Raw genomic sequence first — 15026 nt, 5'->3', positions numbered from 1 at the left:
CACCCTGTGTGGAGGGCCTCGGCTTCCGGGGCGGCGGCCCCGGACGGCGGCGCGCGACGTGGCCTGTGCGGCGGGTGGCGTCGGCGGGTGCAGGTGGGACACCTCCCTGGCCGTGAGGGCGGCGCGGAGGCGGTGGGCGACGGCTGCTGCGCCGACTCCTCGCCAGTCGTTTGCGCCCTGGAGAAGTGGCGTCTTCAACCTCGATCCACTCCGATTCGCGCGGATCTCAGCCTCTGGCGGCTCTGGTCGCTGGATCCCGTCGTCGGATGCGCGGATCTGGTGCTTGGGGGCGGATCCAGGGGAAACCCCTGGCCGGCGCGGCGGACACACCGAAGGTGACACCTTTGTGCATCGTTTACCTTGTTGGAGGCTTCGATGGGACTCCTCTTCCTCCCACCCCGTCCAAGAGCTCAGGTGAAAGCCTCAGGTCCCCTTTTTTTGGCGACAACGGCATTTTGGTGGCGTGTTCCTTCCTGAGGGTGTCGTCCGGGGATGGCTCGAGTGGTGGTGGAGATGGGTGTGGTTCGAGGGCGGCAAATGATGGCCTGATTTCATCAACGACATCCTTCTCTGGTCCAGGTGCTATGATCCTGTGATGGTTCCTTATCTTTGGGTGTCCATCGCCCGCGACGATACCCGTCGGACGCTACGATTCTAGTTGTATTAGTGATGCTATATTAGTGATAATATTCGACGATGTACGGACACCAAGAGATGATGTACTTTTGCTTATAATTGAATGCATACTGATTTGAATACTACTTTATTTTATGATTTGGTTTTGCTTATTTTATGATTTGGTTTTACTTATTGAATGCTCATATTGGAAAAGTTCTCCTTCATTCCCATGTGCTAGACAATTTGGTGTAATAATGCACTCGGGAATGAAAGGAGGAGCTACGTACCATCACCGATAGTCAACCTGTGATTAATAGTAATGATCTAGTTTAATATTTGAATTATGAACATAGGCCGGAAATGTCGTACTCGGACGACGAAAACCGCCCGGGGGAGTGTGACTGGTGCCACGACGACCGAGGTATGTGCGACAGGTTCATTGAGCTGGACGAAGATCGGCGCTTCAGCATTAAGCTTGAGAAGACCTTCGATGTTCATACGGTACGCAACAACGACAATAGTTTTTTTTCGTAATTAAGCATGACTTCAACTATTTTAACGTGTATTTTTCATCTTTTCCAATTCGACTAGCTTATCCCATGCTATGCAAGACGCTATGTCTTGGAGAGGATGGGTTTTGAAGACCATGAAAGTATGGAAACCAAAAAAATTCTTCTAAGGACCCATCATGGTGTGGATTTTCAAGTAAAGTTGTACAATGCTGAGAGTGTAACCCATTTTGGTTGCAAAAATTGAGAAGCACTTTGCAAGATGTATGGTTTTGATGAGGGTATGCTTGTCACTATGGATCTTGGTGATCCTACAATCGAGCAAGACAGACCTTCGATTTGGGTCCTTGTGGATACACCTCCAATTCGTCCCCCATGTGAGCTTAACATAGTTAATTATTAAGTAATTTATATTGTTTATTTCAAAATAGTTGACATCTTATTTCCATTGACAGCTTATTTTCATTCTTCAAAGAATGTGCGGAAGATGATAGACAAAACCCACTACATCGATGGCTCCGAATTAACTTATAGGGAGAAAAATCATCTGATCGCATTTTGTACTGATCTTGAGAATTACAATGTCTACAATCAAACTCCTCAACATTATGGTCAATACGTGCCACTAGTGCACGTGTTGAACTACGGTAACTACCATGGAGATGCCCTGGTAAGATTTTTTACTATTACGACATCCGTGCATCTTTTTGCACACTTCTAAAACTAGTACATCATTGCTAACTACGAAGTTATTACTATGTTTTTCAACAGATAATCCCGAATGATTGTGTGCCTCATCTGATGTATACGCACGGTAACCTTCATGTTTTGAACATACAACCAGGTCTTCCTACGAATCTGAACTGTCCATACCGGGTTTCTAAAAGAAGTGGAGACATGACAATCAAAGAATGGAAAAAATGTATGAACAATCGTAAGGAGCTTCTTGAAAGCAAAAGGCAGCGAAGCGCAAGAATTGGAGACAGGATGATCTCCATTCTTCATAATGGAGAGTCAAGGTCTATATTATTTTATGCTATTTTACCTTAAGGGTGTTTAGGTCCTACCTGATACTGATGATCATGTGATAAGAACAATTATGTAGGGTTGGGTTCGATGACTATGAGGATGATGATCGTATGACTTATTATTAATAACGAGTAGAAGTTGTATGATGATGCATGATTAGTAGGACTTGTTATTATATATGATGATGTATGATGCGAGCATGCATAAGTTATTATATCAGCGGGTGAAATGAATATAGCAGCAGCGTTGGTAAACCAAGGACGAAGATATAAGAGAGGACACTTCTCTCTATTAGCTAGCTAATAACAACCTAAAAATAACCCCCAAAACCCCTAAAGCAGCCACTTTTTCTTTAAAAAAAGAAAAACATCGCCTTTTGATCCCGGTTGGTGCCACCAACCAGGACCAAAGGCCCCCCTGCCTGGGCTCAGCGCACCGGCCACGTGGAGGACCATCTGTCCCGGTTCGTGTTAGAACCGGGACTAAAGGGGGAAGGCATTAGTATCCTTTAGTCCCGGTTCATGAACCGGGACTAAAGTCCTTTACGAACCGGGACAAATGCCCTGTTTTCTACTAGTGTAAGTTGGTCTTACACATCTTCCACTAATAGAGTGGGACAAACTTTTCACACCCCTCTGTCATGCATGAATGGGCCACATGGACATCTGGGGGCAAATAATTCCAACATGTCCAACCATCTATTTGTTGCTTTTTGATCTGTGTGAACATGGGAATTGCATGGATGAACTCGGGTACATATGAACCCACTTTGAAAAACACATTTCTAAATGCTAAAAGAAATCTAAAAAAAGGTTGCATGGGTACGTCTTTATGTTCTATGCGCGTGCAGAAAGTTTCGCGGAAAAATAACATTTTTTGTGGCCTGTGCCAAAAAGACAAAAAATTGTGTCGTGAAACGCTATTTAAAAGCACGGATATTTGTATTTTTTGCGGAGGCAAACGAAAAAAGATATTTTTCTTTCACAAAACTTTGTGCCACACACACACATTTGCGAACATGTATGCATAATTTTTTGACATTTGAAAACATGCTTGAAATGTATTTTTTAAAAGTGGGTGCAGATGCCCCGGCGTTTAGGACGTGCCCACTTGTGTGAACGCCTCTTCCTTTTATCTCAAATGAAACAACATATAAACTTTAAAGTTTGCATGTCAACAAAACATTAGAACTATTAAGCACAGAAAAACTTTTGAATTTTTATTTACACATAAATACTATAAAACATATTTCTTAACAAAAAAAATCATTTTGTATATATATTCCGGAACAAACAAACAAAAACTCTTTTCACACATTGCGGTTCCATTGTTTTGTTGATCTACAAAGTCTAGAGTCGATATGTTTTTTTCATTTAAGAGAAACTTCCATGTAAGTAAGTTAATATTTGAGTAGCACACATCTCAAAGCAGTATTGGACATATCTCAGATAAGGGGTGCAGTGCGCATGTGTTCAGAAAAACTTGTCTCATTTAAGAGCATAAGAATAATAGCAATTTTTCCTACGTTGGTTGTTTGGTTTGTAGGATTTAATCTTATATGATATTTTTAAAGAAATTCATTGTACTACGTTTTATAGGAAATTTTCATCCGAAAAACAGAAAAACGATTTGCTATAACGGATAGAGAAGGTAATATGTGGTGGGTGACCTCACTGACTTGTTTTGGTGATGAACTCGCTGAACCAACCTTCTTCGAAGAAGCCTCCCAGAGCGAGCACCACCGGCATCAACGGGTTGTCCTAGTATATATCGCTTCCACAGACCATGTCAGTACGGTCACGCCTTTGGCATACTCATCTTTTTTTGGCATACTCATCTTTGGCATACTACTCGGATGAGATCGAGGCTAAGATGTCTTTGTCACCGACCTCATTTCCTGCATGTTTTCAAGAAAATCTGTCATCTACTGGAAATTACATCTCGGTTCAGGGTACTAAGAGAAATGAAGCAAGACACTAGAAGAACATACATAGCTCCCACCCATAGACTCATAGCTTTTTTGGCAGTGTAACGGATGATTCATGTTGCATTGGTCATTCCCAGGCCCCTCCCATAGACCCATCCGCCAAAGGGCCACAACCACAGAGGGCAGTGTGGTCACCCACCACATACTATCCGGGGGGGAGGGGGGGAGGGGGGGGGGGCATTGCCCCCAGCCCTTGAAAGAAGTGTGAAGTTAATTATTTTAGTCTTTGATGGGATTTTAATGTTCGTTATATGAACTGTCCATTGGATGGTGAAAAATGGATGATTTATATTAATTGGGAGCATCCTGAGATTTCTCTTCATGCATGGTTTTGGTTTTGAACTTGTAGTGCCACGCTCACGCCTTTGGCATACTCATCTTTTTTTTGGCATACTCATCTTTGGCGTAGTACTCGGATGCGATCGAGGCTAAGATGTCTTTGTCACCGGCCTCATTTCCTGCATGTTTTCAAGAAAATCTATCATCTACTGGAAATTACATCTCAGTTCAGGGTACTCAGGGAAATGAAGCAGACACTAGAGGAACATGCGTAGCTCCCACCCATAGATTCATAGCTTTTTTGGCAGTGTAACGGATGATTCATGTTGCATTGGTCATTCCCAGGCCCCTCCCATAGACCCATCCGCCAAAGGGCCACAACCACAGAGGGCATTTAGCTCGAACACAATCTTGGCACTACAAGTTCAAAACCAAAACCATGCATGAAGAGAAATCTCAGGATGCCCCCAATTAATATAAATCATCCATTTTTCACCATCCAATGGACAGTTCATATAACGAACATTAAGATCCCATCAAAGACTAAAAAAATCAACTTCACACTTCTTTCGAGGGACGGGGGCAATGCCCCCCTCCCTCCCGGATAGTATGTGGTGGGTGACCACACTGACCATATCTGGACTGTTTTTGACGATGAACCCATCGAACCAGCCTTCTTTGAATTAGCCTCCTTGAGCGAGCACCAGCGGCTTCGATGAGCTGTCGCCTGGTATATATGTTTTCCACAGCATGGTCACGGTACCAGTCAACGACGATTGAGGCTCCGGTGCATTTGCCACCGACCTTATTTCCTACGCATTTTCAAGAAAGTTTGTCATCTCTAACTAAAATTCCATCTTGGGTTAGAGTACCAAGAGAAATGGACTAGACACTAGGAGAACATACTGAGCTCCCACCCATAGATTTCGTAGCCCTTTTTGGCGGTGTAACGGATGAGCCATGTTGCATTGGTCATTCTCAGTCCCCTCCCATAAACTCGTCCGCCAGAGGGCCACAACCACCGAGAGCGTTCAACTCGAACACAATCTTGATGCTGCAAGTTCAGAACCAAAACCATTCTTGAAAGAGATCTTAGGGTGTTCCCAATCAATATAACCACCCATTTTGCACCATCTAATCACAGTTCATATAACCAATATTAAGATCCCATTCAAGACCTTCAAAAAAGTTAACTTCACACTTCTTTCCAGGGCAAGGGCAATGCACCCCCCCCCCCCATACACATAGCACCACCACTGTTTTTCTTGGCTCCGCCCTCCTTCCATCCGAAAGTGACTGCTTCATAGCATGCGAATTGTGGTGGTGGGCTATATGGTTGCTGCTTGCCGGGGCTCAAAAAGGTTCGCTTTGAACAATCATGACTATCCAACAACCGGATACCAAAGAAAAAGGTAATGATATGGTTTCTTTGAACGAAAGAGGGACGGTGTCATCTCGTCTCGTTGACCAGCAATCTCTACTCTGGTGTGGCCAACAAATATTAATGTGCCAACTACTTGGTGTGTGACAAAACTCATGTGGCTTCAAATTCAATAGACCAACCTCTCATGTCTTCAAATATCAATGTACCATCTACTTGGTGTGACCAACCTTTTGTAGCTTCATGATATGCCATATCTACCTGGAATGGTAAAAAAATTGTAAGCCTAAATGTACTTGGCATATGTACAACCTTTGTAGCATCAAGACGTATGAAATTGACTCGGTATGGTCAACAACTTGTAGCTTCTAGATAAATCTAGTTTACTTGGTATGGGGAGACTATAATTGTAGATCCAATATCAAAAGACAAAGGCTAGGGCTCACAAATATTTCCTATTTGATCTCCTGAGTAATATAGAATTATTGCTTAATTGACTGGGTGACTACGAGAGCAGTTGTACCTCCAACATACCAGGGATCGAACCCAAGGTTTGACGTCATGTGCATCCATTCAAACATATTATTCTTGTAGTAGGAGACAACATTGCGGTTAACAGCGAGGCGGACATGGTGACTCCTTGCTCCTAAGCTCGATGGATCTACTCTTCATTAGGTGCTATGTTAGTGAGTAAGTGTGCTTAGCTAATTTATACTTTTTGTTTCTTAATAAGTTAATAAAAATAGTACCGTTCTTGAGGAGATGATCATGAATTCGATTTGCATTCTTTCCAAGGATGAGAGCGCAAATTGTGAAGTTCTCCAGATGGCCCCAATAGACCATTCATGTTTGTGCCGCGAGTCGGAAAAGGCTCTCTCTTTCTCTAATGCCCTCGACGTCTCTGACCCTCTCACAACATATCTCAATCTCAATCCAATCAAAATCTTCCCACATTGAACCACTAGAATAAAGTTGCCCCATTGCAACGCACGTGTATTTAAGCTACTAAGACTAGTAGCCGGTGATTGTTGTTCGTATTGAATTTGTTAATTCGCAGAATAATAAGCGTTTGTATATGTAATAACTTACGTGTGGTCAGTGGTGTGTTTGTGTATAAAGGTTGTTTATGTTGTGAGTAGTTTGACAGACCCTAATGTCGTGAATTCATCTCCGGGCAGGTCACCGGCTATGAAAGTGGTCACATGAGTGTGGGGAATTCATGTGAGGTGGGCATGATGATATATGAATGAAGGAGACGATGAGGTGGAAAATAGTCTAAAAATAGTTTGGAACGGCACTCCTGAAAACGAAAGTATAACGTTGTCGAGGGTCATGAATTCAATTTGCGTTCTATTGAAGGATGAGAGCACAAATTGCGAGGTTCTCGGGGTGGCCCTCCCAACAGACCGTTCGTGCTCGTGCCACGGTCGGAGAAGGCCCTCCCTTTCTCGAACGCCCTCGACGTCGCTGATCGCTTTGTTCCTTCTTGCCGCGCCCCGACGCCATTCCTTGCCTCGATCCCAAGCTTCGAACAATCCCGGTCGGCGCTGCTGCTATATAGCGTCGCTCATGTCGACCGCGCCAAAGGTGGAGGCGCTGGGGAGGCAGCCGGACGTGCCCGGGACGGCGGCGGCGGCGGCGGAGGCGATGGCCAAGGAGAAGAAGGACGGGGTGGTGAAGGAGGTGATACGGCTCGAGAGGGAGTCCGTCATCCCCGTCCTCAAGCCCAAACTCGTCATGAAGCTCTCCTACCTCATCGGTATCGCCTCCCCCGCCCCGTTGATCCATCCGTCTCCGCTTTTTTCATTTCGGTTTCATTTCGTTTGATCGTCCGTTGGGCCTAGAGGCGTCGCATTTCTTGAAAACTGGGAGACCAGTCAGGTGTTTCTCTGAATGAATGTCTTGTGCAGTTCTAATTAATTGGGATGCACGGCTGGGCAATCCCTGACAGTTAGGGTTGAGAGTGCATGGTGGCTGGTTCACCAATTCAATCTCACTCATTCATTAGTTTATTATTATTAGACAGGAAGTACTTACCAATAATGGATCAGATATCAGATCTTTCCATTATTTTCTGCATCAGCTAATATGGGGTATCTGTGTGTGCACTGCAACATTTCAGTTAATTAGTCAATAAGTGTTTGCTAGTACATGGAAAAATTTAGACATCCAATGTATAATTCCTGATAGTTTAGAAGTGGGACTGTTTTATGTGCTTCCTACTTTTTCTTCGATAAAACCCAAAAGGTTGGCCTCTCTTTTTCTTTTTACTGTTCTCAGGAGTTTTGACTGTTTTCAGGTTTTATATGTCAGTTGGTCATATAAGCTTTTGACTGAACCAGGATGTATTGTGGTTCTGTAATCTCTTTTGCAATCTAATATGACCTACTGAGTGCCACTTACAAAATCATTCGCGCAGATCTCTATCTCGAACGTTCTTGAATTGAATTGCATTTCAGTTACCGGGCGTAGAGGCCATAAACATTACCCTAAAATTGAAAGATTGGATTCTTAAAACAGTTCTACATTCCATTACCATAGAAAGGTTGGCCTCTCTTTTTCTTTTTACTGTTCTCAGGAGTTTTGACTGTTTTCAGGTTTTATATGTCAGTTGGTCATATAAGCTTTTGACTGAACCAGGATGTATTGTGGTTCTGTAATCTCTTTTGCAATCTAATATGACCTACTGAGTGCCACTTACAAAATCATTCGCGCAGATCTCTGTCTCGTACGTTCATGAGTCGAATTGCATTTCAGTTACCGGCCGGACGTAGAGGCCATAAACATTACCCTAAAACTGAAAGAAGGATTCTTAAAACAGTTCTACATTCCAGTAACTCGCGCATGTGCCTGATTTATTTTCCTCTTCAGAGCAAGATAAAGACCGTGCCGAGTTTATGAAGCTATGTAGGAGGGTGGAGTACACTATACGTGCTTGGTATCTCCTGCAATTTGAGGATCTAATGGTAGGCATGTTCAACTATTACCTTCTTTTATCATTCCATAACTGTCTCCGAGTTGGTAAAGTCTCTTGCAGCTGAATATTTTGTTCTGTGGTTCAGCAACTATACGCCCTATTCGATCCTGTTTCTGGTGAGAAGAGTTTGGAGCAGCAGAGCCTGACACGTGATGAAACTGAAACTCTTGAACTCAATTTCTTAACGTACCTTTTTCAGGTTGGATCACAACCCGTACCTTCCGATCCTAAATAAATGTGATTTGCCACATTTTATCTAGCCAATAACCAAAACTCCCACTGTTCCATGTATTTTTTTGGTCTTAAGTAGATAATGGACAAGAGCAACTTCAAGTTGTTGTCTGATGAAGAGAATGAAGTAGCTCATTCTGGTCAGTATCTTCTGAACCTACCGATCAAGGTTGACGAATCGAAGGTCAGAAGCTACTTTTATCATAGTCCCAAATCAGGATCAGAACGATTGCGCCTATCGATATTGACTGATTCATGAACAATTACAGGTCGACAAAACGTTGTTGAGCAGGTACTTTAAAGAGCACCCACATGATAACCTACCAGCATTTGCTGATAAGGTAACTTTACTGGGCACGTGCTGTATATTTACTTTCAAGAAAAAACCAACCATTTTATTCTGGTGGTTTGCCGAAAAAGGCTTTCGCCCCGCTTTATATATAAAGCAAATGCCCAAGCCAACATCCAACAAGGTTCAAGAACACACACGCACACACACGAAAGTTCCAGACAGATAAGTACGATAGGGTTAATGCTGAGGGCACAGCTCAACAAGCCCTAAAAGAGAAACAAAAAGGCACACACGCCGGGAGAGACATGGAGTCTAGTCTGGCTCCGGAGGTGGCGGGGGGAGCGGGGGCGCCAGGCGGAAGGCCATCGAACGAAGATCGTCGAGGAGGGTGCTGATGGCGTCCCGGTCCTGTGGGCGGCTAAGCGGCCGCCAGAGCTGCAAGTAACCACACAATTTAAAGATGGAGTCAGTAGCACGCCGAAGAGGCACCTTCTGGATGACTAGCTTATTGCGGACAGTCCATAGCGTCCAGGCAAGGATCCCCACGCAAAGCCATCTAATATGCCTGTAGCGAGGGGGAGATGCCTGAATTTCCGCGAGCAGGTCAGGGACGTTGGTGTTGCGCCACTGGCCCCCAACCGTTTCGCGGAAACAGGACCAAAGGAACTGTGCCGTGTAGCACGAGAAGAAGATGTGGTTGGTATCCTCTACCGTGCCGCACATGGGGCACATCCCATCCCCAGGTCCGTGGCGTTTAAGGACCTCCACGCCGGACGGGAGGCGGCCGCGGATCCATTGCCACAGGAAGATCCTGATCTTCAGGGGCAGGCGGATGTCCCAAATCAAACTGAAGGGCTCGGGGGCCGTCGATGGAGCGATAGCCGCGTATAGGGATCTTGTGGAGAAGCGGCCGAAGGTTTCCAGTCGCCAGGAGATGGCGTCCGGAGAGTCAGTAACGTCCATCGGTAGGAGGGCGATGTCCTGAAGTAGGGTATCCCAAGCCGCAATCTCAAGGGGGCCGAAGGGGCGGCGGAAAGCGAGGCGCCCTAAGTCAATAAGGGCCGTCTCGACAGAGACCCGAGGGTTAACAACAATGTCGAAGAGGACTGGAAATCGGGCAGCTAGGGGGGTGTCTCCCAGCCATCTATCAAGCCAGAACAGGGTCGAGGACCCAGTACCCACCGAGATGGAAGTGCCAATGCGCAAAACAGGCAGCAGCTGGACGACGGCTTGCCAAAACTGGGAGCCGCCAGAGCGCTGACAAAATGCGAGAGGTTGTCCACGCAGGTACTTGTTCTGGATTATCGTGAGCCAGAGACCCCCATCTCCATTGGCAATGCGCCAGAGCCAACGTGTCAGGAGGGCAATGTTCATGCGCCGGGAGGACAAAATCCCAAGACCGCCCTGGTCCTTGGGTTTGCATATATCTGGCCAGCTGACCATGTGATACTTCTGCTTATCCCCTTCGCCGGCCCAGTAGAATCTGGATTGGTATTTGGCAATCTCCTGGTGCAGGGTTTCATGAAGGCTATAGAAGCTCATTAGAAACCAAAGGAGGCTAGCAAGCGAAGAGTTGATAAGGATCACGCGGGCCGCCTTAGATAGCCAGCGCACTTTCCAAGGCTCAACGCGGTGTTGCATACGGGTCACCATGGGGCGAGGATCAGCCACAGTGAGGCGCGAATCGCTAATGGGGATCCCCAGATAGGTCGTGGGGAAAGAACCCAGCCGACAGTTTAGTCGGTTAGCGATGGCCTGTGCTTCCTCCAAGGGGAACCCAAGGACCATCACTTCACTCTTATCGAAGTTAATGGTTAGGCCCGACATTTGTTGGAAGCACAGGAGGAGGAACTTCAGGTTAGTAATATCTAGTGCGGATCCCTCAACCATTATAATGGTATCATCCGCATATTGTAGGAGGGAGACCCCTCCCCCTCCTACTAGGTGGGGAACTAAGCCGTGAATATGGCCAGCAGCCTTAGCCCTATCCAAGATGGATGCCAGGGCATCGACCACCATGTTGAACAAGAACGGTGAGAAGGAGTCACCCTGACGTACCCCACAGAGGGTGGGAAAGTAGGGTCCAATGTCCCCGTTGATGTTTACCGCGGTCCGGCCACAGGAGACAAGCTGCATGACGCGGGTCACCCAACGATCGTCGAAGCCCTTGCGAAGCAGAACATCACGCAGGAATGGCCAGTGGACCGTGTCATAGGCCTTATGAAAGTCTAGCTTCAGAAAGACCGCGCGATGGCGTTTTACTCGGACCTCGTGTAGGACCTCGTGGAAAACTAACACGCCATCGAGAATGAATCGGCCTTGTATGAAGGCGGATTGATTCGGATGGGTGATCGTGTCAGCTAGAAGGGTCACCCTATTGGCGTACCCTTTGGCCAAGATCTGAAAGATCACGTTAATCACTGTGATTGGACGGAACTGGCGAATATCTGAGGCGCCCGGGACCTTGGGGATGAGGGTCACGATCCCATAATTGAGACGTCCAAGGTCCATTGAGCCCGTATAGAATTCTTCGAACAGAGCCATGACCTCCGGCTTGACGGTATCCCAGAACGTTTTAAAGAACGTCATGGGCAAACCATCAGGACCCGGGGCCGAGGAGGGGTTCATCCCCTTAATGGCAGCGAGGACCTCGGCCTCATCGAACGGGGCCGGCCGTTCGCCACCGCCTGAAAGTAGGCGGTGTTGGCATCTCCCCGAAGGACCCACCTCTGGGTGCCCCGAAGACGCCAGTAGGCTTCCTCGTCGGTGTAAATGGTGGATAGCTGGTCCTCCAGGTCGTAACGCAACATCCACTCATCCGGGGAGATCCCGGTCGAGTCGGAGCGGGCGTCCAGGGCTTGGATAGCCAACAAGAGGGCCTTTTTGCGCTCTCTAAGATCCCGACCAAGGTTTGCCCCCCAGCCCTTCATGAATTGGCGGGCAAGCTTGGCGCAGAAATGCCACGAGTCGATGGCGGACATGGATCGATGGGGAGCAGAGCGGGCAAAAATCCAGCGGGCGACAACAGCCTCCCGGAAGCCGGTCTGATTGAGCCAGAAGGGTTCGAACCGGAATCGCGGCGCGGTGGGGGGGCCGCTCGTCCGCGGTGGAGAGGAGGAAGGGGACATGGTCGGACCCGATCCGGGTGACAGCCCGGAGCGAAGCCAGGGGGCAGCGTAATTCCCATTCCGGGGAAACTAGGACACGGTCCAGCACGGATTGTGTCGGGACAATCTGTCGGTTCGTCCAGGTGAACCTGGCACCCGTCCGATCAAGTTCGCGGAGCCCCAGCTCCGCGATCCAATCGTTGAATAGTTGCATCCGAGGAAGGTTGATCCGGTCATTATTCTTCTCATCCGGGGATCGGATGAGATTAAAGTCTCCGCCCACTAGGACTGGGAGGAGGGAGTTGGAGATCTTCAGCCGCAACTCTGTTAGGAAGGCCGGGGAGCGGCGGTGGTCAGCCGGACCATAGACAATAATGACCTCCCATTTGAAATTTAGGGCGCGCTCGTAGATCTCCATACTAACGAAGAATTCGCCCCGGTCCATGCCACCCACCTCAAAGGTGGTATCCTTTACCCCTAAGAGGATGCCGCCAGAGTGGCCTGAGGTCCCGCTAGAAGGGAGCCAGTGCCAAGCGAAGAGGTGGGAGCTAAGGCACTCAAGCTCCTAAAGGGCGAACTCTCAGTGCGCAAGGTTTCCTGGATGGCGATGATGTCAATGCGTTCGTCACGAATGTACTCTATGAGTTGGCGGCGACGGCCATCATGGCCGAAGCCGCGGATGTTCCAGAACAGGGCCCGCGTCTAAGCCCCCATCGGGGGGCTGCTTGACCCCAGAACACGGGAAGCGCTTTGGGCGCGGAGGGCTGCAGTGCGCGAACGGGTGCATCCACGGACCAATCCGTCGGCCACCGGAGGGGCCAGGCCCGCGAGGGGGATGGGCGTCCCTTCGGGGGGCCGAAGCAGGCGGGCTCGGGTCTCGGCAAGCTTGCCGTCTAGGATCTCCCGGGACCTAATGGCCGCGATCTGTTCTAAGGGGGGACCAACTTCCCCCCTGAAAACTATGGCCGAGTCATTGGCCACCTTAGCGAGGTGGCCAAGAGGAGCGGCCTCAAGAGCGGAGAATGAACAACCGGAGGAACTGAGAAGGTCGGAGTCCGCACCTGACTCGAGGTTCCGGACCGCCGCGCGGAGCTCCGCGCGATCGGCGATGGACGGCGCCGGAGAGTCGGCCGGCTGTGCCGCCTCGAGGCGGGCGCTGCGGCGGGAGGACGTCACCGGCGTCGAGATGGAGCGAGTCCGCCTGGCGTACGCCACCGTTGGAGGGGGGTGCGCGGAGGCCGGCGAGGAGACGTCCACAGCCACCGAGGCGAACGGGGAGGTCGGCGAGGGGAGGAGGCCGACGGAGGCCACCGGCGGGGCGGGCGGGTCGGCGAGCTCCCGGTTGGCTCCGGCCGCGACCCCCGCGGGAGGAGGGGGCGAGGTAGGTGCAACGGGGACCTCGCATCCGCCTCCAGCAGTGGGGGCCGGGGAGGTCAGGGAGGTCGGGCCGGCGGGGGACGGAGGGTCCGGCCCCGGCGGCGAGTAGCGACGAGCGGCGATGGTGTAGGGGGAGCGAGGCGATGGAGGGGCGATGAGAAGCCCCACACTGGAGATGTCACTGGCCGACTCCGACGGAGACAGAGAGGGCCTGGCCGTTGGGGTGGCCAAGCGGAGGGCCACCGCGAGGTCCGCAGCCGACACTCGAGTGCGCCCCGCCCCGGAGCCACCACGACCCGCTGGTGGGTTGGATAGCTCGCGGTAGGGGGAGCGGGAGTGCTCCGAGCCGTCCTCATCCTCTCCTGGGTCGTCGAGGCGGGAGTGGCGTGAGCGTCGGCGGTGGGAGTCGTCGGCATCAGCTGGGCCACCCCCCAGGCGGCTATCATCCGAGAAGCGGGGGCGGCCGACGTGGTTCGGGTGCTCGGGGCAGATCTTGAGGTCGAAGCCGTCGTCGTTGAAGAAGACACGGATCGTGACGTGGAGCTTGGAGGAGTCCAGGCATTTCACCTTGACCCGGACCTCCTCCTCCTTGCGTAAGGAGAGCTCGTCGACCACCACCACCTTGCCAAGAATCTTTGACATGCTGCGGATGACTCGCTCGGACCGGGCCACATCTGGCAGGCCGGAGATGAGGAGCCACGCAGTGTCCAGGACAGCGACGGCCTTGGGATCCCAACGCGGCTCAGAAATGTTCACCACAATGTCGTTGAGGGCCAAGGTGATGTTGTTGCTGCGGGTACAGAATCCCATACTCATGGCGTCGGGGAAGATCACCGAGAAGGCGCTGGAGGCGGTGGGGGTCACCTGCCAGTCCCACGTGCATCTGCACAAGTGGTTGAGCTCAGCCTCAAGCAGCTCCGGGGTGGCGACGGCCTCGCCCACGACCGTCACAATCGCCATCAGCGAAGGGGAGGGAGGGGGGATCTCTGGCACCTCGATGTGGAAGAAGGCCATGTCCTCGATGCCGTGGCCATACATCATGATCTCCTCCGTCACCGGGCGATCCGGACAGAGAATCGCTGGATGCCTGGAATCCTTGCACAGGTAGCACGTCGGGGGATTGGGGCAAGCCACCTGAAAGTGGCCGGTCAGGCCACAGTTGAAGCACGGGGGAGGGGGGCGTCGGGAGGGCCATTGGAGCCCGGAAGGGGAGCTGCGGCGGCGGTGGATGCGGCAGCC

The 15026-nt window shown here is 49.9% G+C and overlaps 1 protein-coding gene across 1 annotated transcript in view; it reads left to right on the top strand.

The window, feature by feature from the left end:
• The first annotated feature begins 7357 nt into the window (after positions 1-7357).
• LOC119306471 overlaps positions 7358-15026 on the top strand; it is a 12148-nt gene continuing 4479 nt past the window's right edge. The window contains exons 1-5 of the mRNA XM_037582680.1: positions 7358-7562; positions 8675-8769; positions 8866-8979; positions 9091-9195; positions 9281-9352. Coding sequence (XP_037438577.1) covers positions 7373-7562; positions 8675-8769; positions 8866-8979; positions 9091-9195; positions 9281-9352 — 576 coding nt within the window. The 5' untranslated portion in view covers positions 7358-7372. The remainder of the gene's footprint in view (positions 7563-8674; positions 8770-8865; positions 8980-9090; positions 9196-9280; positions 9353-15026) is intronic.

The sequence above is a fragment of the Triticum dicoccoides genome, chromosome 5B, assembly GCF_002162155.2.
Source record: "Triticum dicoccoides isolate Atlit2015 ecotype Zavitan chromosome 5B, WEW_v2.0, whole genome shotgun sequence".
Classification (NCBI taxonomy): domain Eukaryota; kingdom Viridiplantae; phylum Streptophyta; class Magnoliopsida; order Poales; family Poaceae; genus Triticum; species Triticum dicoccoides.
This window is presented reverse-complemented; position numbering and strand designations above follow the sequence as displayed.